Source organism: Mustela nigripes, chromosome 16, assembly GCF_022355385.1.
Source record: "Mustela nigripes isolate SB6536 chromosome 16, MUSNIG.SB6536, whole genome shotgun sequence".
NCBI lineage: Eukaryota > Metazoa > Chordata > Mammalia > Carnivora > Mustelidae > Mustela > Mustela nigripes.
The window spans coordinates 580,407-607,227 of NC_081572.1; the positions used below are offsets into that span (position 1 = coordinate 580,407).

General features: G+C 61.1%; 3 protein-coding genes across 8 annotated transcripts in view; 2 read left to right on the forward strand and 1 right to left on the reverse strand.

Moving 5' to 3' along the window:
- The first annotated feature begins 760 nt into the window (after positions 1–760).
- LOC132004523 (cytochrome b-245 chaperone 1) lies at positions 761–14,604 on the forward strand. Of its 4 annotated transcripts, none has more exons than XM_059381047.1 (7): positions 761–864; positions 1,527–1,648; positions 2,451–2,492; positions 3,149–3,222; positions 3,814–3,910; positions 4,391–4,535; positions 4,853–5,068. In XM_059381047.1, the coding sequence occupies exons 2-7, from the start codon at positions 1,564–1,566 to the stop codon at positions 4,971–4,973; spliced, it is 564 nt and encodes a 187-aa protein (XP_059237030.1). In that variant the 5' UTR covers positions 761–864; positions 1,527–1,563; the 3' UTR covers positions 4,974–5,068. The 4 variants fall into 4 exon arrangements, with proteins under 4 accessions (XP_059237030.1, XP_059237032.1, XP_059237031.1 ...); XM_059381049.1 differs by lacking the exons at positions 761–864; positions 4,853–5,068 and adding exons at positions 886–1,055; positions 14,268–14,604; XM_059381048.1 differs by lacking the exon at positions 761–864 and adding an exon at positions 888–1,282.
- On the reverse strand, positions 5,889–21,919 carry HEXD (hexosaminidase D). 3 transcript variants are annotated; one of them, XM_059381043.1, is made up of 13 exons: positions 21,674–21,781; positions 20,383–20,521; positions 16,286–16,395; positions 14,550–14,637; positions 11,497–11,661; positions 10,739–10,922; positions 9,791–9,862; positions 9,217–9,412; positions 8,495–8,577; positions 7,530–7,608; positions 7,354–7,455; positions 7,054–7,143; positions 5,889–6,243 (listed from the first exon to the last, which is right to left on the reverse strand). In XM_059381043.1, exons 2-13 carry the CDS (start codon positions 20,479–20,481, stop codon positions 5,970–5,972), a joined length of 1,542 nt encoding a protein of 513 aa, XP_059237026.1. In that variant the 5' UTR covers positions 20,482–20,521; positions 21,674–21,781; the 3' UTR covers positions 5,889–5,969. The 3 variants fall into 3 exon arrangements, with proteins under 3 accessions (XP_059237026.1, XP_059237028.1, XP_059237027.1); XM_059381044.1 differs by having other exon boundaries at positions 6,156–6,514; XM_059381045.1 differs by lacking the exon at positions 20,383–20,521 and having other exon boundaries at positions 21,674–21,919.
- A 51-nt stretch (positions 21,920–21,970) lies between these two features.
- OGFOD3 (2-oxoglutarate and iron dependent oxygenase domain containing 3) overlaps positions 21,971–26,821 on the forward strand; it is a 16,465-nt gene continuing 11,614 nt past the window's right edge. Inside the window, exons 1-3 of the mRNA XM_059381050.1 lie at positions 21,971–22,223; positions 23,995–24,212; positions 26,680–26,755. Of these exons, the coding sequence (XP_059237033.1) occupies positions 22,150–22,223; positions 23,995–24,212; positions 26,680–26,755 (368 nt within the window). The 5' untranslated portion in view covers positions 21,971–22,149. The remainder of the gene's footprint in view (positions 22,224–23,994; positions 24,213–26,679; positions 26,756–26,821) is intronic.

Here is a 26,821-nt window from a genome sequence, read left to right on the forward strand (position 1 = left end):
CCGGGGCCCGGGGAGCGAGGTCGGGCTCCCTCTGCCCCGGCTGTCCCCGCTCGCGCTGTCTGCCTGTCCGGCTCGTCGGGTGCTAAAAGCTGCGGCGACTTGATCTGAGCGGGAACGAGCGGGCGGGCGAGCACGGGCTGGGGTGGGGGGCGGACGCCCCCGCTGGGCCGCGAGCCCGATGCGGGGCTCGGTCGGGGACCGCGGGATCGCGACGGAGCGAAGGCCGACGCTTCGCCGACTGAGCCCCCGGGCGCCCCTTTTATCGACGTGGTTTTTAAAAAGATTTTATTTATTTATCTGACAGACAGAGATCACGTGCAGGCAGAGAGGCAGACGGGGGGGGGGGCGCAGGCTCCCCGCCGAGCAGAGAGCCCGATGCGGGGCTCGATCCCAGGACCCCGAGATCCTGACCTGAGCCGAAGGCAGCGGCTTAACCCACTGAGCCCCCCAGGCGCCCCCTTTTATCGACGTATTAAGCGAGGGTTTTGCCGCATAATCCACGCTTCCGACTTTGTGGGGTTCAGTCGCCCCAGACGTTCTCGCGGGCGGTCACCCGCCCGCAGTTGCTGCGCTTCCCCACGCCCCCCAGACGCCGCGCTCCGCCCCTCAGTCTCCCGCCCGGGTGCGGGCGAGCCGGCGGCCTCGCCCCAGACCCGACCCGCCCCGCCCCGCTCCGGAAGTAGGGCCCGCTCGCGCCCCAGGGCCCGGAAGTCAGCCGCAGCCCCGCCCTGGCCCCCGGAAGCCGGCCCCGCCCGCTCCGCGGAACCCGGAAGTTAGCCGTCCCGCCCCCAACCCCGGAAGTTGGCGGCCGGCCACCTGCCCCAGGTCCCGGCCCTGCGCCCGCGCCGCCGGGTCCAGTGCTCGGTAGGCGCGGGAGTCGGGCCGCTGTCGCGGGCGGCCGGGGCGGGCGAGGCGTCCCAGAGCCGCGGGAAGCGGACCGGGGGCGCGGGGCCTGGCTGGGGGGCGGTCGGGCGGGTCCAGCCGCAGCAGGAGCAGCCCGGGGTGGACCGAGACGCGGGACTCGTCGGTACCAACCGAACCCATCCCTTACTGTCGTGAGTTGGACTTCACTGCGCCCCAGAACCGGGGGCCCCAGCCGGAGTCCCCGGACCCTCCGCCGCACGTAGCCTGTTGTCCGAGCGGCCGGAGACAGACCCAGACCAGACGAGACCCGGAGTCCCTTTCTCGGGGGCAGCACAGGGCGGTGCGGGCCCTCTGAGAGTTCTGCTGGGGTGTCGGGAGCTCGGACGCTGCCCAGGCTTCCGAGGACTGCGGCTTCCGGGTAGGACGGGGCAGCCGATGGCCAAGCGCTCGTGGCCGCTTCGCGGGTACTGGCTGGGCAGGTGGCCCCCGTGCGGTCGGCGTAACTGAGCAGAGAAGGGGCTTGCAGAGCAGGGGTCCTGGGGGGACCGAAGAGACCGCCGTGGACACAAGCTGACCGGCTCCCAGGCTGGTGAGGGGCTGGGCGCTTGTGTGCAGGCGGCGGCGAGAGGACTCCAGCCGCGGTGTGTTCTGCCCTTCCGCAGCGCGTCCTGTCCGGAGTGGTGCGCGCCCAGACCCGGGATGTACATGCAGGTGGCGTCCCGCACCAGCTCCTGCCTCCATCTGAAGAGGGCTCCAGGCATCAGGTCCTGGTCTTTGCTTGTTGGTAAGGATGTCCGTATTTCCCCCCAGGTTAAAAACCGAATTAAAAAAAAAAAAAGAAAGAAAGAAAGAAAAAGAAACTGTCCTCTGTTTTGTTACCCCCAAGTATAGCAATTGTTTTGTTACTTTGTATCTTCCCAGCTTTTATCCTATATGCACTGCTTTTGACCTCCATGAGTGCTTCTGCATGAGGGTCTGTCCTTGCCCCAGCACTTAGTATCCTCATGTTGACATCGTGATGTTCTTTTGAGGTCCTCGTGTTCCCCTTTTGTTTGCTTTCATACATCTGGTTGCAAATGTGCGTTAGAGGCTCACGTGATGGGCCACAGTTCATTCCCGTTTTTCCTCTCCCCGTCCATTGGAGGGTCTACACTGCAGGGGCGGTGGCACGGTGTTGATGAGGGCAGTGGTGTGGCTGTGCCCTCCGCGACATGTCTCTGTCCATCTATCCCATGACCCTGCCTGTGGCCACCTGCCTGTTCTGCTTCCCGCGCCACACTACGGTTCTTCGTCCCACACCACGTGGAATGCTCTCTGGCTCTGGCTCCTCAGGTCTGGAGCCTCGGCCGGAGGAACATACTCCGGGAATACTGTGAAAGGCATTCGCCATATTTCTGAGTGCACTTGCTGGCTGTGTCCCCAACTTCTGAGCCTGGTGGTCTTCTGTCCCCCAGCAGCACCCCCAGCCATCTCTGGCACCAGGAAGGGAAGGGCCTGCCCCTCTGAGCCTGTGGCTCCCGGCAGGAGGGGACTCTGGACTCCTGGGGGCCCGATAGGGAGGCACTTGCTTTCTTTTCTCTTTGCAGGAATCTTGTCGATTGGCTTGGCTGCTGCCTACTACAGTGCAGGTGGGTGCGTCACCTCCTCCCCTCCCGCAGGAACTTCCGTGGCTGTTTGGGAAATAGAGAGCGAACCCACCATTTGCGGTGCTCACCAAGGCCCAGCCTTTAGGACCAAGGCACCTCCACGCAGGTGCAGCCCCAGCTCGTGTGCTGGTGTTCCCCTTCTCCTTCAAGATTTCACTTGTAACGCAGGGCTCAATCCCAGGACCCCTGGACCATGATCTGAGATGAAGGCAGAGGCTTAACCCACTGAACCCCCTGGTGCCCCACATTCTTGTATCTGAAGCACTCTCCCGTGTTGACACATTCTTCAGAAACGTGCTCTCTCGTGTTTGCCTGAGGCTGCACCACAGGCTGAACCACACTTCCAGCCGCCCCTGCATGTCCCCCGCTCCATCACACACCGGGCTGTGATCTGCAGATGCGGGTCAGCCCTGACTCTGGTCTCCAGTAGACACTGGAGGGAGAGCAGAGGGCACACCAAGCTGGCCGGCATTTCACTGGTTCTGCATGACAGGCAGGGCTAGCAGTGTCGGGTGGCTGCCGTGGGCCGGGCTCAGCCAGCCCCAGAGGCCACCCCTGCCCAGTGTCAGCTGGGCATGTCAGCCTTTGGCCCTCTGCTGCTGTCCCTCACCTGGCTGCCTGCCGTGTTTGCTCTTCAGATAGTCTGGGCTGGAAGCTCTTCTATGTCACGGGCTGCCTGTTCGTGGCCGTGCAGAACCTGGAGGACTGGGAGGTAAGGCCGGCAGAGGCAAGAGCGCGAGGGTGTGGTGGGGGGTCACAGCAGGGGGAAGGGCTCTGGGGCCTCACACGCCCCATCCTGAAACTTGACCTTACTGGTTTCTGCACCAAGGAATCTTCTTTTCTCCTAGAAACTCTTCATGACGGTTTCCACTGAAATTCTTTACTCCCTAGTGATGCCACAGCCCACGGTAGAATGAGGGCCGGTGCTCTCCCCTGTGGGTGGGTCTCTTCACCAGGAACCACAGGACTGGGGGGCTCTCTGATCTCCGGACTTTAACCTCCGTTCCTCTGCTTGATGACCTCAAGCTGTACTTATCTTTCCCTTGGGTACAGCATCTGCTTCCATGCTCCCCTCTGTCTCTATACCCCTGGCCCTGGGGGCCCAACAGATGGGAGTCCAAGAGGGTGTGGCTGTAGGTGTTCAGCCCTGGCGGAGCCACCTGTGGCTGTCCGGGCTGGGTGTCAGCTGGGTGTCCTCTCGAGTATCTGCTCTGGCCAGGCTGGGCCCTGGAAGTTCTGTGTGCGGCTGGTCTGCACACATAGAGGCTGGCAGCTGGGTGATCCCCTCTGGCCGGTTTTCCAGGAAGCCGTCTTCAACAAGAACACCGGGCAGGTCGTCCTGAAGACATTCAGCTTGTACAGGAAGCTGCTGACTCTTCTCAGAGCCGGCCACGACCAAGGTGAGGCACGTGGCGTGGGCACACGGGGTGTGGCAGGAGGCTGCTGATTCCAGACTGGATGGAAGGTGGTGAGCAAGACCCAGAGACCAGGCCCGAGGCCTAGAAATGGGGTGGGTCAGAGCTGCCCGCTGGGTGACAGAGGGTGCCCCCGGACACTGCTGGGCAGCCTCGAGATCAGTGGCCGGCCAACAGGCAACAGGAAGGCATTTTTCAGCCATCGGGGGAAGGTAGAGCAGAGAGCTTAGCCCGTCCTTGGTGTGCGCTCATGAGAGCCCGGGCAGGCCTGCCAGGGTGGCCGCGGGCGGGCTGCTGTTTCCCACCCGACGGTGCTCTCCTGTGCGCACAGCCAGCCTGTGCGATGGTCACTGGCCCCTGCTGCCATCCTCTGGAGAGTAGCCCCAAAGTGCTGTGCCCAGCACACAGGTGGGAAGGGCACGTGAAGAGGGGGAACCACGGTCTGTCTCCCGCCATGCCCCGCAGTGGTGGTCCTGCTGAATGACATCCGGGATGTGAACGTGGAGGAGGAGAAAGTCCGGTATTTTGGGAAGGGCTACGTGGTGGTGTTGCGGTTCGCAACAGGCTTCTCCCACCCCCTCACACAGAGCGCGGTCATGGGCCACCGCAGGTAAGCTCTGGGCAGGTGACTTGATTGTCACAGCTGGCTGGCTGTGCCCCTCGCCCCCAACAGGTGGCCCCCACAGTGGACTGTGTGGCTGGGCCCAGGGAGAGGACTTGGAGGAAGTAGCCCCTGCTGCTAGGGGAATATTGGGGAGTCCCCACAGGGGACAGAGGGGTCTGGGAGTCACGGGAGATGGGGCCTAGAACAGAAGGCACCATGTCCTAGAGGGACCCCTGGGGGTGCTGGAGGTGGTGTGGTCTTTGTGGCTGCCTCAGGGCTGGCCGTGGTAAGCTGCCCTTTCTCCCAATGTCGGCCTGGCCCAGTGATGTGGAAGCCATCGCCAAGCTTATTGCCACCTTCCTGGAACTGCACCGACTGGAGAGTCCCGTGGAGCTGTCTCAGAGCAGTGACAGCGAGGCTGATGGCCCGGGGAGCCAGAGCTAACGCCCATAGAGCCCCTGGCCTTGGTTCTGGTGGGCCACCGGCAAGCCTTCCTCCAGCGCCTGGTTGTGTCCCCACCGGCCCCAGGGTGGGACCCTCTGCCATTCCTGCTGCTTGCTTCTGCCCTCTGAGCAAAACCACAGGCTGGACCTTCTGCAGGCTCTGAGCTGTCCAGGGAGGGCATAGGCCTCAGAGCTGCCTCCTGGCATCAGAGGGCTGGCCCCAGCCTGGGCAGTGACGGGGGACTCTGAGAGCACACGTACCCCACTGCCCACCAGCTGCGTGGGGATCAGGTCTCTGAAATGGGACACCCAGGGAGGTTTGTCAGTCCCCCGCAGTTCAGCTCCCCAGTGACAGCAAGGCTTCAGCAGGTGTGCACAGTGCTGACAGCTGGGTCAGGCTCAGAGGGAGCCAGGAAGACGCCCACACTGGCTTGATGTCCCCAGGGATCCCAATGGGCCCTGCCCCACATGCTACAGCCCTTCCCTGGCTCAGTCCCCTCCGAGGCTAGAGTGCGGTGCTTGCCCAGGCTCTGCAGGGCCCAGGGCGGGCGCTGAGGGTCCCACCTGGCTGTGTGCACTGCAGCCACTCCCAAGGCCTCCCCAGCCTGCACACAGCCCCTGACCAGCCGGGCCTGCCACAGGGCTTGTGCAGGGACAGAGAGGCCCCACACAGGGCCTAGGCAGGGTGGCTCCCTTAGGAACCCAGGCAGGATGTGGGGCCTAGGGCTGCTGCAGCAGCCCCACAGAGGGGAGGCAGTGAGGCAACTCTGAGCCCGGCACTCAGGAGCTGAGCCAGGAGCTGCTAGGAAGCGGGGAGCCCCGCAGAGGAGGGTCGTCTCTGGGGAGCCCTGTCCCCTTCTCCAGAGAGGCCACCAACAGCTCTAGTTTGGGGAACAGTCATTGACACATGCCAAAGTTGAGTTTTTAAGTGGTAAAATTTGAAAGCTTTCTTTTTCTAAAATAAAGTATGAAATGCCATCACTGGTTCCTGGCGTGGTCACCCCGACTGGAGGGTGCCCTGAGTTGGAGGGGCCCGTGTGGCCAGCTCCCCTCTGCCTTGGCCGGGCTCGCAGGGTGAGGAAGGTCTCGGGACCACTGGTGCGGGGCGCACGCTGGCAGGGAGTCTGACTGCCACCAGCAGCAGTTCCGGCTCCCGCTCTCCGTTGTATTTCAAGTTCCACACGCGGATCCGCTGGCGGGCCTCAGCGCGTCTTCCCTGCACCTCGCCACTCGTCTTGCCCGGCGAGAACCCTCTGCTCCCTGGGTGTGGCCTGTGGCAGGGAGTCTGCGTACAGGGGAGGCGGGCCGCCAGCGCCAGGATGGGCACAGCTGGACGGGGTGCCCGGCCCACCCCGTCAGGGGTCCTGAGCCACGTGCGGCCTGGCGGTAGCCGCCTCTCTAAGGTCCTGCAGCAAGGCCTGTAGCCGCCTCAGGCTGGGCTGCACGTTCTCCTCCAGCCACTCCTCCACGGCATCCGGATAGAAGACACGATGCAGGGCGGCCTCCAGCTCCCGCACCACGGCGCTCCACCTGGCCAGCAGGCTGAGCACCACAGCCGGCAGTGAGCCTGCCTGGTGGGCACCCCCGGGCACCAACTCACAGCCTGTGCATGACACTCATGTCCTCAACAACCTCACGGGTCGCTACGGTTCTGTGCCTCAGTCTACCCATGCATAAAATGGCTATCCGTGCCCATCTCACAGCGAGACGGGAACAAATGAGTTGTTATGTTTCAACATCTGAAACTGGACTGTGCTCTGCTACCGGCCTGCAGGGCCTGTCTCTACACGTGAGCCTGTCAACATCTGACCGTGTCTTCCACTCAGTGAGGACACTGCATCGGCCTCAGCTCAGAGCCATGAGCCATGAAGGGCCCTGGACCCTGCCTGGGGTGACCCTTACCCTTTTAGGCTAGGAATGCCCTGGCTTCTCGAACACGTACAGCACAGCTGTTTCAGCCAAGTTGATTCACCTAAGAACTCATGGCTCAAGACCTAGAAAGCTCGTCGGGCTCAAAGCCGGAAGCCGCAGAGGACGTGCAGCCCCGGGGGTGGGCACCTGCCAGGAGCTGGGCAACCAACCTGAGCGCCTGGGGCTGGATGTGCTGGACCATGACGGGGTGCACGAGCTTCCGCCTGCGGTGGTAAGGGCTGAACCAGCCGCTCACGTACCTGGGGGCAGACCCACGCATGCAGGTGCGCCCACTGCGGCTGGCCGGGCAGCCTCGGGGGGCGGGGGTGGTTAAGAGAACGTCTTTGAGAAACCTTAAAGAGTCTGATGAAACATGGAAAACGTGGGTTCCCCCCAGAAACTTGTCGTCTGGGACGGGCCACCCGCACCCTGTCCTGTTGGGAGTGTGGGCTCAGCCCCTGCCCACTCACCTGTCCCTCTCCAGCAGCGAGTCCACGGAGCTGCGCAAGTGGAGGCTGATGTGCGTGACGAGGGCCAGGATGTCGCTGCCAGGGAAGGAGCCGGGCCCCTCGCTGCACGAGAGCCGCAGTGCTGAGCCGGGGGTCCAAATGTGAGGGGAGAGGCAGGACCGGGGACGGGGGGTTACCTTGTAAAATCAGTTACTTCTAGGTTTGAAATCCCGAGAAAGTTCTCCACTTTTGCTTTAACGTCTTCGGTAAACCCTCCTGCAACCAAGCACAGATGGAGGTGGTCAGAGGGGCCTCTGGAGAGAGAGTGGCAGGGCCCCGGCGCCACTGTGCAGGCCCGGTGGCAAAGTGACCAAGGAGGTCAGCGCGCATGTGCCAGCCCAAGCAGACCTGGGCGACGGGGCTTCGTACAAAACACAGGAAACGGGCTCACTGTGTTAAAAATGAGAAAACGAAGAGAAGCAGCCCCGCCGCTGGGGGAACGGTCAGCCTGTGCCGCCCAGCGCGTCCACAGCGGTCCCGGACGTACGCAGGGTCTGGCCACTGCGGTTTCTCAGACGTGGACATTCCAGGACAACTGAAACGGGCCGGTGAAGCCTGCATGTACCAATGTGGACCGGGCTCTGTCAGCTCGCATGGGAGCACCCGGTAGGGCACGAGGCCCGGCCCGTCTCCATAGCAGGAGGAGGGCTGTGTGGCAGCGGTGCCCACCTCAGGCGGGGCAGCGGGGCCAGCACCCAGTGTCAACACCGGTGTCGGCTGCAGTGTCCGCACGCCTGTCTGAACGGTTCCCGCTCACCCTTCAGGAGGCAGGACGCACGGGGAGCCTCAGGGTCCGTCCAGGAGCCAGACCCTGCTTTCCCCGTGCAGCCCCACCCGGTGCCCCACGCAGCCGCAGACCCGCCCCCTCACGGACAGGCTGTCATCCCTGGGGGCCCGTGTCTCTGCCCATGTGGGGAGCTTGGCCGGCTCAGGGCAGAGTCCTTGTCAGCACGCACCCGGGACGGACTGCTCTCACAGGCTCACTGTGTCTGGGGGCCGCGGGGCGGGTGGGCGGCGGTGAGCATGACCACAGTCCCGCTCTGAGGAGACGCGCTCGGGGGCATCTACCCTCCTGCCGCCCGGGCGCAGCAGGGAGCCGTACCGTGTAGGAGCGACTGCAGGCAGACGGCCAGGGACGGAATTCCCACGGGGAGCAGCTCGCACAGCACGGAGAAGTGGTCGTACCTATGCCGGGGGGAGAGGGCCGCTCAGCTCCCACGGCCCACCTGCACGGCAGATGCCCACACGCTCTCCGGGGCACACCGGACCGGCCTTGAGATGCTCCCGCAGGGCTGGCTGCTGCCTCGGGCCGTGTCCCACCCGGAGGCCCTGCCTCGGCTTGCTGCTCAGTGCAGACACCCTGACATCTTAGTAAGTTCTCTGACCGCTCTGGGCAGGGCCTCCAGCTGTCTCCCACTCTGCCCTCCCCATCGCAAGGCTAGACCTGTGGCTAGGACTTGGCCGGGAGCCAGGGTTCACTGCAGTTCACTTTTCAAATAGGGTGAAATCCCCAAAGAGAGAAAATCTCTCCTTGTGCTGGCCACAGGAGACACGTTTTGTGTGGCCCTGGAGGCAAGGCTGCCGAGGGTGCGGAGGTGTGTGGGGGCTGGGAGGACCAGGGTGCATCGCCCCAGACACCCCGAGTGACGTCCCCTCTGCAGGGTTTGGGGAATGGCTGTGGGGGTATCAGGGCCCAGGCTCCTACCCTCATAGGAGGACCGGCCCCTTCCCAGGAAGGGCTGAGCAGACGGGCTAAGGAGAGGTGGTGTGTCCCGGGCCATCAGAGCTGCTTGGCCCCTGCCAGGAGGGTGGGCGCCACCTCACCTCTGCCAGCCGGTCAGGACGATGCCCTGGAGCACATCCGCAGGCCCACGGGCCGCCACCTGCAGCCACTGCACGTTGTTCCTGAGGTGGTGCTCGATGGGGGTCAGGGCCTGGCTCACCCCTGTGGCCCCCTTGAAGGCACTGGCAGCCCACAGCCGGAGAAAACCACACTTCCGGTACTTTTCCATGAGAAGAGCTAGGCGGGAAGGTGAGTGGTGTGACAGGCCCGGTCCGAGGAGCGAGGCCAAGCCTGGACACGGCGCCTGTCGGACCGGAGAGCAGGAGGAGCCCCCAGCCGCCAGCTCGAGTTCTAGGCAGACTGACGTCTCAGCGAGATCAGAGACGCCGCCCAGATGCTCGTGAGGAAAACAGCAGACAACGTGGGACACCTCAGGAGTGACGTGGGCTAGGATGGGTGCCCCGGTGGCCCTGTGGTTGGCCAAGCTCCCTCAGGAAGGGCCTGCGGGGAAGCGGAGGCAGCTGGCGGGTCCTGATGAAAGGGACAGGCCCTTGCATGCCCCTGGCCAGGCAGTCAGGGCTCCAGGGTCTTTGCAGCTGTGGTCTGGGTACTGACCTTTGCCATGGACGTCTAGGTCGGCCCCGTAGTCCCAGAGCACAGGCTCCACGAGTTGCGGCACCCCCGATGCTGGGGGCAGAGAGCGGCTGTGAGCTGAGAGCCATCACCCTGGCCCCACAGCCCCGCGGCCCCGCAGCCCGCACCCCCCATCCCGGCCCCAGCATTACAACAGAGCGCATGCCGACTCGCTCGGGAGCCTGGGCTGTAGGTGCAGACTGGACACGGCAAATGCTGCAACCATGGGTTTGGCCAACTTTGGCAATGAGCAGACTGAGCTCTGTGAAAGGGGAACCCCAAGCCGGGAGCCCCAGAGCTTCCTGCACAGGGGAACCACTCTGTCTGCGTGCCGCAGTGGGGGTACCAGGACCGGGTGCAGCAGGAACTACCACTTGGGCTGGATTCTGTCTCATCTTATGAGAACCCAACGGCCACACTGGTCGGGGCTGCCTCCAGGACACCTGGCCTTGCAGAGGCTGGGGCAGTGACCACACTCTGGGCGGGGGCTCTGAGTGGACCATGGGGTGCGTCTCTGGTCTCAGTCCGGAGCCTCAGATGGAGTGAGCGCCGGCAGGCCGGAGGGGCTGGCTGCTGTCCTTGACCAGCGGCCTGTGTGAGTTTAGCCACGATGCCCGCAGGGCTGGCCACAGGGTCCCATGGGGCCAAGGCGGCCGGCAGCACTGGACACTCCAGGCCCAGTGGGACCCCTTCTCCACCCTTCTCCCCCTGCTGGCCAGGCCCACCAATGCCCCATGGCTACTCCCCGCTTCAGACCTACCACTCTGCACTCCCTGCTGGGGGAATGGCATTTTGCATGAGAAAGTTCAGAGACTGACTCTAAGCGGGTGGCCTGCAGTGAGAGCTTTGGGGGAGGGGCCCCAGAGTCCGCCCCCAGCAGCCACTCGCCTCACTCCCAGCACCAGTGGCCTGGGGGAGGAACCTGCTGACCTGAGAGCTGGTCCTCGGGGATGGACCGCAGCATGTCGTCCCACACCAGGGGCCTCGTGGCGGGGTGCCGGGCCAGCACGTGGCAGGCCACTGCCTTTATGTGGGACAGACACAGTCTCGCTTTGGTGTTATGTTCCTGCTGCAGCCACCGTCTCGAGGCCTCGCCCTCGCCAAGGTAATAGACCTGGAAGGAAGCACAGGACGGGTCTGCCCGGACGGCCCAGCCTCACTGCGGACAGTCTTGGGAGAGACCGGCCCAGGCCACGTCGGCCAGGATTGCAGTGGCAGCTGCCCGCGCAGAGGAGTTGGTGCAGGGCCCCTCCTCCCGGAGACCTAACTTCCACTCCAGGCTTCCTTTCAGCATTCACAGCAGCCCGAGGGCAGAAATACCCGAGGTGTCCACCAGCCAGCAAGCAGACAGCCAACGCGGGGGCTGGCTCTGCCGCTGCTCGGGGGTGGACAGCATGGCCATTTCAGGTCAGAGCCCAGCCCTTGTCCGTCCCGCAGGGCGCCCCTCACTGTGCTCAGCAATACAGCTTTGCCCGCACGAGGTCACGGGTCAGCTGCGACGGACGCCCTCACAGGGGGACGTCTCCTCGGCCAGTTCTTCTTTATCCTTGGCACGTGGACTATTTTTCTATGTAGGAAACTACCCTGCAAAGTGGGACAAGGGCCCTTGAAGGGAAGAAGAGAGGCTGCTGCGGGAGAGCACAGCGGGCAGGCGAGGCCAGGGACGGACCGAGCATCGAAGGACCCACCTCGTCGCAGCCGACATGGAACCACCGCGCGCCTGGGTGCAGCTCCATGACCTGGCTGACCATGGCTCCCACCAGCGCCAGGGCCTCCGCCTCATGGGGGTTCAGGGTGTTCGGGAAAAGTGCCACTTCTCGGAGGTGAGCGAGAGCCTCGTGCTTCAGCACAAACTGCAGAGATACAGGAGGTGACAGGAGGAGACACTGGGATGCAGCTGACCCGAAGCAAGGCTGGCTGCAGGTCCCCCCCAAGGGTGCTGGGGGGCTGGGCGGAGCCTGTAGCTGGCTCATGGCCCTTCCGTCAGGTCCACCTGGGCCCGGTGAGAAAAGTAAAAGCCAGGCTCATTCACGTTCAGATGGAGCGGCCACCAGCCTGAAATGTGATGGGTGACTGTGGACAGGAGAGCCACAGAGGTGACACACCCTCTCCTCACACCCCAGCTGACTGGAGGCCACACTCACACCCATAGCCGAGGCAGACAGGGCACTGGCTGAACTCCCAGTGCCCCCGGCCCGTACCACAGAGTGGGTCCTCACAGCCCCAGGCCACCGTGGCCCTGACCCTGGCTGAACACCAGCCATGAAGGCAGAGGGGTGGCCCCTAGGAAGCCAGGCCACAAACGCATGTGTGAGTAGCTAACCGGAGCGCCAACGGCCGCACAGCCGGGGGACAGGCTCTGAGACTGAAAGCAATTTACAACCAGCTGCAACGGAAAAAGTCAGATTCACAATATTATCTGAAATGCCCAATTTTCAACCAAAAATCGTGAGATGTGCAGGGGCACTTGGGTGGCTCAGTGGGTTAAAGCCTCTGCCTTCGGCTCAGGTCATGATCCCAGGGTCCTGGGATTGAGTCCCACATCGGGCTCTCTGCTCAGCGGGGAGTCTGCTCCCCCACCCCACCGCCTCTCTGCCTACTTGTGATGTCTCTCTGTCGAATAAATAAATAAATAAAAATTTTAAAGATTTTATTTATTTGAAAGAGAGAAAACAAGCCAGCACAAACCGGGGGGAGGGGCAGAGTGAGAGACTTGGGCAGACGCCCCGCTGAGCAGGGAGCCGGCTGTGGGGCTCGATCCCAGCATCCTGACCTCATGACCAGAGCCCGAAGACAGATGCTTAACAGACTGAGCCCCCCAGGCGCCCTAACCCCAGCAAGGTTTCTTACAGATGCACAAACTGGTGGAAAATAAAGCTCTTATTCTCTGATTTTACTTACGAGTCACAGGGAAGCAACAAGAATAAAGACAAGAAGGTCTGACAAAGGGACAGACTAGACACCAGTGGAACAGAACCGTTCAGAAACGGACCTTCACAAAGAAGGTCCAGTGACTTCTGACACAGGTACAGAAGCAGCCCCAGGCTCCAGAGTCTAAAGGAAGGACCGTCCCTCAGTGAGCGGTGCCGGCCCGACCGGCCATCACAGCGGTCATGCACGACATGCAAAAAACCGACGACCCTCCCTGTAACCCTCACACCTTACACAAAAATTAACTCGGCATGGACCTTGACAGCAAGTGGAAAGTGTGCGAACGTAGAACTTTAGAAGGAAACAGGAAAAATCTCCGGGAGCCAGTGACTGGCGCAGTTCTTAGAAACGACACGAGGAGCAGAGCCCATCAAAGCGAAACCGAGAAGCCGCACAATCAAAATCAGACACTTTTGCTCTTTGAGGTCCTCGGAAGACCTCAAAGACTGGGAGCAGACACTGGCCGGTCGTCATCCAACAACCCTCGTATCCAGAATGTCCAGAGAACTGAAGAACTCAACAGTGCCGGATGTCAAACGTGCAAAGTCCCTGCAGTGATTTCACCAGAGGGAACATCCTGATGGCAAGTAAGTGCACGTTAACGGTATTTCTCCAGAAGGAGCCAACCCTGAAGACACCCTGGCCTTGGGCTTCTGGCTCAGAACCGAGAGGGAGCTTGCTCCCGGGGGCTCAAGTCACCTGGCGGAAGTCCTCTGCTGCAGTGGCCCCAGGAACCAACCCGACTCGGAGAGCAGCCAGGCCCCTCGAGGAGTAGCAGTCAGGGAGCGACTGGGAGAAGGGGTCAGAGCGGCACTGTTGGGGGGGACCTTTGGTCAGGTCAGGCGGTGGTTCACACAGGGCTGGAGGCAGAGGGCTGGCGGCTGCCGACCCGAGACAGAGGAGCAAAAGCAGCAGGGCGCACGATGGCCCGAGTGCAGGCGTGTGAGGCGCCAGAACAGGGCAGAGGAGCCCGCATCTGGGGGTCATGGAGGACGAAGGGGAAGCAGGAGAGGACATGGCATTGTCTGCACAGGGAGGGTCCGGAGAGGAGCCGTGGGGACCGCCGCCACGCCCAGCGGTAGCGACAGGACGCACGCTACTAGGGGAAGCAGTGGTGTGGCCGGGAGTGGGGGGCCAGCAGAGTGCGGGGTTTGGGAGGGAGCTGCTGGGGCTGCGAAAAGCCAGAGTCAAGGAAGACGGACCAGAATCTGTCACTACATTTAGCGACTTTGAGGACAACAGGGCCCTGGAGGGACGCTCTGTGGACTGCAGTCCGAGGCGGCGGGAAGTGAGGAGCCCAGGGAGCACGGCAGGGTGCGTCACCTCCGGAGGCCTGAGCGCAGGGGGATGCGGGCAGGGGAGGGGGCGTGTGAGTGGACGTGGACACAGCTGCTCTGATGCAACTTGCACCTGAACACCTGGGGGAGGGGCTGGCCACAGGGCCAGCAGGTGTGTCCAGTGAGGAGAACCGGAACCTGCAGCCATTACATCGATGCTGTGTCTAATCTGCTGCCCGTCTTTTCTGCAGGTGTGAAAACTATTTCTGAAGATCACATAGGAGCCTGGAAACATCTCCAGTGTTAAGTGAGGAACGCAAGTTAGAAAGAAAACCAATGTGGCCCGCAGGGCTCCCCCGGCCCCGGCCCCGCCCCTCCGATCCATGGACAGAGGCCGCTCCGACCTGGAGCTCTGTGCTCGTCCGCCCCTTGCAGGGCAGAGCCTGAGAAAGAGCTGCTCCCCGCCTGTGGCTAGCCTGTGGACCCCCGAGCCCCACACCTGGCACCAGGTCACTTCTGTTCCTCCCACTTACCTCCATGTGTCCAAATGTCTGCACCAACGGAATGACCTCTAGCTTGTTCAGTGTAGCCAGATGTAGGATCTCTTTGATTTCAGGGGGGCTGGGAGACAAAATCACCCAGAGGTTCACTCCGGCCCGTTCACACCAGCCCCTGTTCACACTCAGGCCTGTTCACACGGGCTCCTGGTCACACTCCCCCCTCCCTTGTCAGGTTCCGGCAGTGGACCCACCTGCAGAAGCTAATAGGCTCACTATTTCCAAAAAGCTCAGAAGATATTCCTAAGACTTCAGAGAGGGCTCCCACCCAGAACTGGGGGAAATGATGCTCTGTTAGGTCCTCAAGTAACAGTTTGCTTTTTACCAGCTATTTTTACCCAAGCTCTGTAAGAACCTCATTTCATAAGAAACTGGGCCATACGTGGAACCATAGTCTAGAACGGGTTGGCAGATGGGCCCAAGGACAAACCCACCTGCCCCTTTTCACACAACCCATTACCTAATAACTTGGTTGAGAGAAATCAGAAGAAGAAAAATTTTTCATGACATCTGAAAGTTCCACGAAATTCCTATTTCAGTGCCCACAAGAGGAATTTTACGGGAAATCCGCCACGGCTGGCTCCTTGTACCCTCAGACTGCTCTAGCAGAGACCAGGTGGGCTGCACAGCCCAAACTACGGACAGTCTGGCCCTTTCCAGAAAAGCTGGTGACCCCTTTAATGGAGGAAATTTAAAAGACCTTCAAGGTTACACTGGGGGGGCAGGTTAGTGACCTCTGAGACACGCCTGAGTGGGGGATGCTCTGGCGGGAACCTGGACGGCACCGGGAAGGGCCGCTGCCTGCTCCGGCATGAGCTCCCACACAGGAATTTATCTCAAGATGAAGGTGAGCTCCAGGTTCTGGGTGTGTGTGATCGTCTCCGAACCAATTCTACCAGTGCACGGGCTCCGCACAGACCCTTCAAGCCCCACAGGTGTCCCAGCACTTGCTTCCACGCCACAAACAAACAAACGAACAGAACACGTTTGTCGGGAGAAGAGAAACGGAGCCAGCAGCATGAAGAGAGCGGAGAGCTCCAGCAACGCCTGCAGCGCGAACACTCGCACACCGGGCACAAGCCCCTCGCGCGAACACTCGCACACTGGGCACAAGCCCCTCGCGCGAACACTCGCACACCGGGCACAAGCCCCTCGCGCGGTTCTGGCTCGGAGCCGACCCTCACTGCAGGGCGGCCGCCAGCCGGATGTTGGCTTTTTCCCACCCTCAGGAACACAGAGCATCAGAACCTTTACAAAATCCTCACCAATTTGATGGCCAGAATGGCATTTCACTTGATTTAATTCACTTTATTACTACTGTATTGCTTATTGGCCATTTTTACTTTTGCGAGGGAATTGGCCCAAATGTCCTTTGGTCATTTTCCCTTCGGGCTGTTACTGACTTACACAGACACCAGAACTTGGAATCCAAGCGGGCTGTGCCCACGGCCGCCACATCCGCGTTTACGGACTCTGACCCTCCGACCCTTTAATCTTTGCTCTCCTGAAGAAGGTCCCAACTGTGGCCTTAGAGAGCAGCATCCCCGTCCCCTTCCCCCCAAAATGTTCTCAAATTTTCTCCAGCAAATGTATTTTATTTTTGTAACTCAGACAGGAGTCTAAAAGCCAGGAGAGGGCTGCCCACCCGTGCCAAACCCTCGCCCAGCCTGCGACACCGCCGGTGGCCCTGCTCTCTCCGTGGCTGGGGATACCTGTATGCGTGCTTGGCTCTCAGCAGCCTGAGGCGGCCGTCGTAGGGAAACATGTCTTCATACTCGAGGAGGAGCCCGTTGGCGCCCAAGGCGTGGAACAGAGGAAAGACCTGGGGGAACAGAGACTCTGTGAGGACGCGGCTGCGCGAAGGACGCGACAGAGGTGCCACACGTGGCCGGTCTTCCTGCCTGGGGACACGGGCGGTCGATAGTCTCACTTCTCCTGGAAACGCCAACCCTGGAACGCGTACTGTTTCGCACCGATCAAACGCTGACACGGCAACGCGCTACTCGGCATGGGGCTCTGCACCTACGGAACGGAGCCGTGGCTCAGCTTCGTGGTCAACCCCGAGGCCGTGCGGGCTGAGGGGGACGGCGGCGGGCTGCTCCTGGCTGCGCTCATGGGCTCCCCACGCTCAGCCCCATCTCCTCCTCTACCTTGGTTTCAAAGGAGACGAGTTCTTACTCTCAAGGGTTTTCAGATCTACTTCACATCTACCACACAGAACTATTTCCTTCCGGCCTGATGTCAAGTCTGGGGTGGAAAAGGGATCGTGGGCCCCACCGGAAGGGCCTCCAGCAGGTAAACAGCAAGCCCTCCCTGGACAAGGGTCCCTGCAGGTTCCACGAGACTTTTCTCACTCCTGCTGACGTGTCTGTGGGAGCTTTCCTTTCCCACGAGCATGGGGACCTTCGGGAGCAAACTGGACGGAATCAGGAGGACAGCCTGGGGCCGAAGCCTCACCGTGGACAACGCACACCAATAGCTGACGCCAGCTACGAAGAGAGGCAGACAGACTGGGAAGGAGTGGGCTAGCGCAGGTCAGGCAGGCGGCTAACGCCGCACAACCTTCTGGGCATTTTCCCACTTCCTCGGCCCCCTGGGGCCGTCCCACCGCCACAGCCTGTTTGGCGCTTTGGCTGTTGGGGTCGGTGGTGATCTCTGTGCCGTGGGTGGGGGGAGGCTGTGGGGTGGGGCGGCCCGGGTGCCCCCAACACACACTCCTGCCAGGTGCTGGGACAGGGAAGGTCCTCGCTGTAAAGCCGCACAAGTGAGCACCCCCGCACGGTGCGGGCACACACACACACGCGGAGCGGGCTATGCCAGCCTCGCACATCTGTCCCCGAGACTCAACATCGTTTCCCCTAATTTCCCGCTTTCTGACGGGAGTATTTCTAAGCAAATCCCAGACGAAACAACTGTGTGTGTAAACACTTCAGTATACCTCCGATGAAGACTTTTTACAGAAACACGACCACACGCCAGGATCCCACCTAACCAAGTCTTCAGTGTCACTCCTGTTCAAACCTCCCTGTGCTAAGACCGTCTCACATGTGGCTTGTTTGAGCCCAGACAAGGTCACACACTGCATCGTTTGAATAGATTTTTGAAGGTTCTCTGATTGTTAATAATCCCCTCTGCTTTTTAAATTTGGAATTTATTTGTTGAGGAAACCGAGTCACTTGTTTTGTATCATTTTCAGGTTTTGGATTTGATGTCCTGTAGCGTGTTTGCCCACTTCCTACTCTCGTGTGTGACGGTGGTCAGACATGATGGGGGCATTGGACCCAGGTGTCCTTCTTTGGACAAAAGTACTTCACAGATGATTCTAGAAGTCCCAAGTCTGGCTGCCCTAGAAGGCTGGTGTTAGGCTGACCAGTGTGCCCAGCTGACCAGTCAGTCAGACCCACGCCTTGAACTTCTGCCTCCTGGTTTCAGTGGCTGCTGACATCGCCGCGAAGCCCACTCACCGGGGGCTGCACGGGGGCGGGGGAGGACTGCAGTGCCGTCCGTCCTGTGGTCACTGGCTGGAACCCTACCTCCTCTGGGCTGTTACATGGTCGTTCCAGCCCTGATGCTGCTGCACCCGCTCTTGGTCTTGAGTCCCTCACCCACTCCTTGGACGTTCATGACAGCTGGCCTGCGGCTTTCGTGCCCGATGGTCCACTTGCATGGATACGACATCCTTCAGCATCTTAAGTACGTTACGCCCTTGTCTTCTGTCCTAAACGCTGCTCTCGAAGGACCTGATGCTGATCTGATCATCCTTCCCTCACACAGAACTTGCAGCTTTCCCCCATACGCCCAAAAGAGTTGTTCACTTTCATTTTCTTTGAAGTCTGATACATTTACTAAAAGACGCCTTAATGTCCACCATCCTCGGTATACAGTATGCCCTTCCTTTCCTTTTTGAAGATTTATTTATTACTTGAGGGAAGAGCGCGTGCGTGGGGGAGGGGCAGAGGGAGAGAGGCACAAGCGACCTCCCGGCCCAGAGCTGGGACACTGACTCGGCTCGACCCCACAACTCACGAGTTCGTGAACTGAGCTGAAGTGGAGAGTCAGATGCTCAACCGTCCGAGCCAACCAGGCGCCCCAGCTCTGCCCTCTCCGTGCGCAGACCCAAGTACCCCAGACCTCAGGGAACTGCCTCTGGGGCCCCGAGCGCGTGTTCTCCTCTCTGGGCCCGCTGCAAACTGAAAACACGGCTATGGCAGCGCCGTCCACATCGAGGCGGGGGTCCGTTCCCAGCTGACTTGAGACTCACGGCTTTGGCTCCTGTGCTCTCCAAGCCCCGTGAGCACCATGCTGAGAGGCGGGCCTAGCCGCTGGGAGGGAGGGGGCCCGCGTGCAGGACCAGCCAGCACAGTGGACAGCCAGCACAACTGCTGGGCGCGTGGGACCATCCTGGGCCATCAGGTGCTCCTGGTTGTCAGGGGACCGCCAACACGGGAGGGAGCCCGGAGCGGACCAGCCACAGAAACAGAAGGAACGATGAGCTGCCGCTATAAGACTTGAAGTCTGGGGTGGTTGGCCCAGCCGCCCCAGATAACCGAGGGGCTCCTGCTCCAGGTGACCTGGACCTTCTTTGCTTATCTTCTGTATCTTCCCATTTGTCAGGATGTGTTTATCCCTTCATGCGCGGCATTCTCGCTTTCTGTACTTACTTCCCAATAGGATGCTTTCCGCGACACCTGCTCACTTCCGTTCATCTCTCGTCTGGCTCTCCGCCACAGGCTGCCTCTTCCTCCACGCTCCCCGCACTAGAACCTTTGCTCTGCTTTACTTTCTGCGTCCCAGTTCAGCTCCCCACGATTCTCTCCTCAACACTGTGTGCTTTATGCATGGCTCTGCCTTTCTAGAAGTTTCTGGAAGATATTTCTGAGAGCCTTAGGCCTCTCCAGCATCTTCTTCTGAGTCTTTCTGCACTGCAGCCAGTGAAACCTCTGCCCCACTGCTCTCTGACGAAGGACCTGTACTTGCAGGCCTGGGTCCTCTGGTCTTGGACCTGTCAGAATTCCTTCCTCTCTCCTCCATGCCTCCTGCCTGGTTCCTCTTCCCACACGGGTGATATGCTGTACCACATGCATTTTGGAATTCACGGGGATACTCATACCTACTTTTGTTGAAGAGTGTATTCGTTTTCTAGGGCTGCTATTCCAATGACCACAAACTGGGTGGCTTAATACAACGAGAATTTTCTCTTCCAGTTCTAGGAGCCAGAAATATAAAACGTCAGGGTGTGGGCAGGGCGGTGCTCTCTCTGAAGGCTCCAGGGAAGAACCCTTTCTTGCCTCTTCCAGCGTCTGGTGTTGCTGGCAGTCCCGGCACTCCCTGGCTTACAGCCGCATTCCTCCAATCTCTGCCTCTGTCTTCGCACGGCGCCCCTGTGTCTAAAGCTCTCTCTTCCTATAAGGACGTCACTTACTGGATTGGGGCTGCCTGACTCCAATGTGGCCTCATCTTACGTCCACTGTAATTGCAAAGACCCTATTTCCAACTGAGGTTACATTCATAGGTACGAGTAGTTAAGATCTGAACATCATCTTTTTGGGAGACACAATTCGGCCCACGACAGAGAGGCTGTGGGTCTCCTCTGCTGGGTTCCCTAGCCCTGCCTCCTTTTCCTATCCTAGTTGCTCTGTTCTATGAAGAGATTCGATGGAAATTCATAATCTCTGCTGCTGCCACCATCGTGTCCCCGCCTAGGACCCCATGGTTGTGCTCTAAGCACACATTTCTACAGAATACTGTTCACAACTTTGAAGACCAAACCTGAGGCAAGGAAGACTGTCTACAGGGAAAGGGCACTTACCTCCGAGAGGTAGGAGACCTTTGGTGGAGCTCCTTTAAGGTCCAAATGAACTAATCGCATCTTAAAGGGTGAAGAGCCTGACATTTCGCTATTTTTCATGAAGTCATACAACAAAAATCTCTTGCCTGGGCACTTCTTCCTAGTGGAGAAATTCGAAGTTATCAATGGGCAGAGGCCCCTTTTAGCCCCTTCCACTCTGGGCTTCCTTTCCCACATGCCCAGTTTTGCGTTTTTCGCTGGGAGGAAACTCATTTCACCAACACGAAAATGAATCAAGAAGTCTGCTTCGTGCTCAAATAAAGGGACCTCGGCCATTCAGTGAGGATTTGCTCCTAACACAGAAGAGCACCGGTTTCCTCCTAACAGGGCTGTGATCTGTAACAACACAAACCACCCCAAAATAATTGCTTTAAAGACCGTCTCAAGTTGTCCCTACTGTGCTGCTGAAAACAGGCGACTTTCACGTCCTCCAGTATGATGTTCTGTAGAAAATCTATCCTTTATTTTACTTTCAAGAGCATTAAAAGTCAGGTACATTTCCACAGAGGAGGTCCGCTCCCGACCTGGCTGTACGGAAGACGACACTAAAAACTGGGTCCGGGTCAGAGGGTCAGAGAAGCCTGCCTGGACTGTCGGACAGGCCGCCCACACTTTGAAAAGCAAATGAGTCCCACGAGCGTCAGGGCGGACTCGCCGTTAACCTGGGGAAGGTCTGGCCGGCCGGGAGGTCGCCGGGAAGGAGGGCAGCCCCCACCCCCCGTTGTAGCAAACACAGAGGATCCGAGGAGAAAAGCGGGAGAAAACCTCTGCATGTGGGTCGGGCTTGCGGGTGGGTCACGCGAACGACTCGCGCCCCCCGCCCCCCGCCCCGCCGAGTCTGGGGCGGCCCCGCGCGCAGACGCCGTCTTCAGAGCGGTCTCAGCGGCGACCCAGTCTCCCCCACGCAGTGCGCTTCGTGCAAACGCGTCCCGAACGCGGCTCCTGCAGCCCGACTGGGGCTGCGCCCCGGGGCTGCGGGGTCGGGCTCCGGCGGGCGTGCGCGCGGCGTGGGCGGTCCGCGGCCACAGGGCCCCCCGCGCCCGTCCCCGCCGCAGACGCGCCGGCTCCCCCGCGCCGCCCGCAAACCCTGAGCGAAGAGCGCGGGCGCGCGGGGCCTCGCTCGGACTCGCTCCCGCACCGTCTACACGGCGAGCGGGTCGCCGCGGCCGAACCGGGCTCCGAACCGGGGCGCTGACCGCTGCGGCGCGCCCGCGTCTCCCGGCCCCGCCGGCGCCCTCCGCGCGTCACTCACCTCCTCCCGCGCCGGCCGGACGGGGCTCGCCCCGGGGCCTCTCCCGGCGCTGACCGCGCTCGGCCGCGCTCCCGGGGGCCGGGGCAGCCCCGTCCCGACAGGCGCCCCGAGAGCGCGCGAGCCGTGAGCGCCTCGGGAGGGCAGCGCGGGGCCGACGGCACAGCCCGGGCCGGGCCCTGCGGGGAGACCCCGGGGCCGCGGAGAGCGCGCACGCGACGGCGACCGCGGGTCCCCAGGCGGCGGCTTCCCGGGGCGGCGGGCGGCGCGGGGCTGCGCGGGGGGCGCGCTCCGCCCCGCCCCGCCCCGCTCGGCGCTCGGCCTGCGATTGCTCGGGTCTGGCCGCCAGGCCCGGGGTCGACGGTCGAGCGCGTCGCTCTGCGTCCCCGGCCGCGCCGGCCTCGCGCACCCTCTCGCGGCGCTCGTCCCGGGCTCGGGCGACTCCCGCGTTCGGCCCGGCTCCGCAGCGGCCCGGCCCGATGGCGCCTCAGCGGAGAGGCGCGCCCAAGGCGCCCGAGGGCAGCGGGACGGCCGAGCGCCGGCGCGGCAGCAGGTACCGAGCCGCGCAGGGACGGGCGGGCGGCGGCGGCGGGCGTGGCGTGGCCAGGCGAGGGGTGTGGCCTTTAGCGGGGCGTGGCCTCTGCGGGGGCGTGGCCAACCGGGGCGTGGCCTGCAGCGTCCCCGGTGCGGCGCAGAGGCGAGGCTTGGGGTTCGGACTTCCGACGGGCACGCGGGTCGGGGACCTGCCCCGAGGCCTCCACGGCCGGCTTCCCGACGCGAACGGGTTCCGCGGCCCCGTCGTCTCGTCCCGTGCGCTGTCCGCAGGGCCGGCGAGTGGACGGCCCGGTGGGCGCACGAGGGTCGGTTGTCCGGAAAGTCGTCAGAGCCAGGACGAACGCGGGCCCCAGAGCTTGCCCAGCGTCCATGGACCTTGCTCTGAGACTCGGACAGCAAGCCCTTCTGTGTCGGAGCCCCGCTCCTCCGAGCAGGGGTGCTGGCCTTGAGCAGAGCCCGCGGGGGGTGGTGCTCCACATCCCGCCAAGATGCAGCGTCTTCAGCGTTTGCGACTCTGTGCGCCCCGCGGGTCGCTTTCACACGGGGCGGTGGGGAGAAGGGGTGGCCCGCAGCTCCGCCCTGCAGGTCTGGGTTCCAGTCATTTGCTGCTGAGCCGGGCTGGCCGTCTCCCTGCCCTGTCTGGGATTTGAGGGGAAGAGAAATGATGGGCTCACTGGTGTTGGGTGTCCGGTGTCCACCCTGCTCTGATGAGAGAAGGCTGGGTGGCCTTGAGGCCAGACAGCAGCTCTGGGGTGGGGATGTTTTTGAGCTAGGCAGGCTCCCTATTCCCCCTCAGGTATCTGTGGTCCCTCTTTAAAATCATCCGGGACCCACTCAACGCGGTGTGACCATGCTGTGCCCTCCTTGCGGTTTATTTGTTGGAATCCGTTTCATTCATATCGCACTGCAAAGCGTTCAGGGACATACAAAAATGGAAGTCAGACTCCCTGCTTTTTAGGGATTAATCACATACTTGAAGAAGGAGAGCACACCTCCTTAAAAGGGTGCCTTGATCTTTTTTCTTATTTTTTGTAAGTTCTTTGAGCTCTACAGTCACCAAGTCTTTCCTAAACAGAGTACTCAGCTTCCCAGTTACCCACATGCACACACAGACCCACGTGGGCATATATGTGGTACAGACGTGTGCACAGATCTATGCATGCAACTTCAGCATGGCAGTGAGGAGTGTAGGTTGTGCAAAAAAGTGTCTTAATTGCAAGTTGTTTTCATTGTGGTTGTATTCTCTTCCTGACTGGCTCATGTTTTTAGTGCAGTGGCCTTTACTCACACTCAGTGTGTGGCCTGGTTCCTGGGCATGGCATGGGCGTGTGGCCCCTGGGCATGGGCGTGGGGCACAGGCCTGGGGCCCTGGGCAAAGGCTTGTGGTCTGGGCATGGGCCTTGGCCCTGGGTGGGGGCGTGGGGCCTGGGCGTGGGCCCTGGGCATGGGTGTGGGCCCCGGCCCGTGGTTCCTGGTGGTCAGTTTCAGTTGTAGGCAGTGTGATTGGCAACACAGATTGGGTTTCTCTGTGGCCCTGGCCGGCAGCCCATCTTGTTGCCAGCACAGGGCAGATGGGGCAGGGGAGGAGTGGCGCCTGCTCTGGCACGTCCTCTCAGGCTGGCAAGTGCCCCTGGATTGGTTGTGAGTAGCTCCGACCCCCATTGCTGCAGAACAGTAACCAAGCTTGGGTATGGTTCCTGGTCATCACCGTCCATCTTTTCAGCACACACGGGTGCCTTTGGGTGACGGTGCTTGTGTTTTGTCCTCAGCACAAAGAGTGTCCAGGCCCCACGGGAGGTGCAGACAAAGTGGTTGAGAACCGCTGTGCTGGGGGCCTGTGCCGTGCTGGCCGGGCTGCTGCTCTGGAGCAGGCTGGGCGGCGACGACAGCATCACGGAGGTCCTGGCTCACCGCAGCGAGATCCTACCTGGCAGGTTCATTGAGGTGCCCTGCTCGGAGGACTATGACAGTCACCGGCGGTTTGAAGGTAGGCGATGCTGCTGCGGCCTGGGAAGGGGCAGCCCGTCCACAGGGGTGCACGGTGTTGGCGATGCGACGGTCTTTTGGGGCCGCGAATTGGTGGGAATCAGATTGAAAGTGGTGTGTGGGCCGGGGACAGGGTACAGGCAGACTTTCCCTCCTTTGGGTGGGTTGACCTACACCTGGACTGGGAAAGGCAGGGCAGTCCCGCTGCACAAGGGCAGCATTTTACCGAGGTGTCCTGCGCTCTGACAGAGACAGGACAGGACTGGGAAGGGGAAGAGGATGAGAACACGGAAGCCAGAAAAGGCTGTAGAGTGTCCTAGAGTGTCGTCCCTGCGGAAAATGCCCCACCAAGAAATGTGACCCCTGGGGGCACCTGGGGGTTTCAGTCGGTTGAGCCTCTGCCTCCGGCTCAGGTCATGATCTCCGGGTCCTGGGATCGAGTCCTGCCTTGGAGTTTCTCAGCTCAGCAGGGGGTGTGCTTCTCTCTCTGTCCCCCACGCCTGCTCATATTCTCACTTGCTCTCAAATAAGTAAATAAATAAAACAAGAAAAGAAATAATAAGGGGCGCCTGTCTGGCTCAGTGGGTTAAAGCCTCTGCCTTCGGCTCAGGTGGTGATACCAGGGTCCTGGGATCGAGCCCTGCATCGGGCTCTCTGCTGGGCAGGGAGCCTGCTTCTTCCTCTGTCTCTGTCTGCCTCTCTGCCTGCTTGTGATCTCTGTCAAATAAATAAAATCTTTAAAAAACTATCGATTTCTAATCTAATTGCATTGTAGCTAGATAACGTGATCTGTATGTTATAGGTCCTTGGATTTTGGCTTGGACTTTACCTTTTTTAAAGACTGATGTATTTGAGAGAGAGAGAGAGCATGTGCCTGCTCATGGTGGGTGGAGGCAGGTTGAGAGAGAGAGTCTCAAGCTGACCTCAAGCTGAGTGTGGGTCCGGTCATGGCTCGATGTCTCGACCCTTAGATCATGACGTGAGCTGAAATCAAGCGTCAGACACTCGACCAACCAAGTCACCCAGGCGCCCTCCGACTTTCTCTTTGACCCAGTGTGTTTTTGTTAATGTCCTGCATGGACCGGGGAACTGTTTCCTGGCGGGCGCCTGCAGGGATCCTGGGATCCTCCTGGTCCGCACCCTCACGGATTTGTCTCCTTGTCCGTCATGTCCTGAGGGCGGCGTGCGGGGATCTCCGCGTGACTGCGGGCCTGGCAGCGGCTCGGGACTGGTCTTCATGCTGGCAGTTTCGTATCCGAAATGATGCCGTCCGCCGCTGTATGTCCTGTCTCCGTCTTCCTGCTCTGTTGCCTGCAGACATGACCGTCTTTCCCTGTCATGATTCTTCTGTGTGAAAGTGCAGTCGTCACACACAGAGCACGCTCCCAGCTTTCTTTTATTGTTGTATCTGCTTTTATTCTGTACCGTTCGTGTCGTCATGTTCAGGAGGTAACCCTTAAAAAAGCATGCACGTGGCTTTTGTTTGTGATAAAAACACCAGTGGGATCATTAGGACCGTGTCTGGTCTCCTGAAACTGGGACACTCCCCCCCCGATGGCCCCCAAACAGAAGTTTATTTTTCCCACACACCAGGGTGCAGAGAGAGGCCCCCAGGCCGGCTGCTCTGTGAGCCCCTCAGCACTGACCCTCAGTGCGTGGCTCACGTGGTCCCGGGACACTCGCTCCACGTGCGGGCTGCGGGCTGCGGGCGGAGAAGAAGGGTGGAAAGTGGAAGGTCAGCCGGCCACACCTGCCCTGAGAGGGCCCTCGGCTCCGTCTCCCTGGCCGGGACTCCTACAAGGGAGCGGCCGCCTGTGCGCTGGAACGCCAGGGGTTTGTCAGCCTGTCGGTGTCGGACGCTTTGCCTCATCCCGGCCCCGGCTTCGGTGCTATCCGAGCTTGTCCACACCCGCCCTAAGCAGTTGCACGTGCTGGCTGTGGAGAGACAGAGGGCATGCGGGGGCGGGACGCACGGTGGGCACCTTTGATGACAGTGTTTGCCAGGCCCCTGGGACAGGACAGTGACCAGAAGTATAAGCACAGCTTCAGTCCTGAAGGGCTTTCTCACGGGGGCTTCGGAAGGCTGGACCCATGGTCACAGGCTGTCACAGGCTGTCACACCGCCTCCGGCTCAGGGATCTCTTCCCCAGGGTAAGCAGGCTGCTTCCCTCGGGTCCCCCGATGTGGGCCGCCCCGAGTGTACCGTGTCCTGCCGGGCGTCGGTGTGTCCTGCAGAGGGTGCACTTACTCCAAAAAGGTCATTGTTGTGGCTCTGAAATCCACACCTCTGTGGGGGTGTCCTGCATTTTATTTGCCGAATCTGGCCCCGAATCCTGTGGAAGGCGCAGACCTGCCCCGCAGAAGTGCCCTGTGGAGGGCTGCCTACAGGCAAGTCCTCCATAAACACACGTGGCGTTGTTGGGATTCAGCATGGGGTCAGCATCTCATTCCGGCTCCGCTCTCTGCAGGCTGCTCCCCGAGGAAGTGTGGCCGGGGCGTCACCGACACCGTCATCAGCAGGGACGAAGCCCAGAGGATCCGCAGGTGCCCAAGACTCCCCTGTCTGAACGAGCAGGAAAGTGGGGCTGCGGGACAGGAAGCAGTTACTAC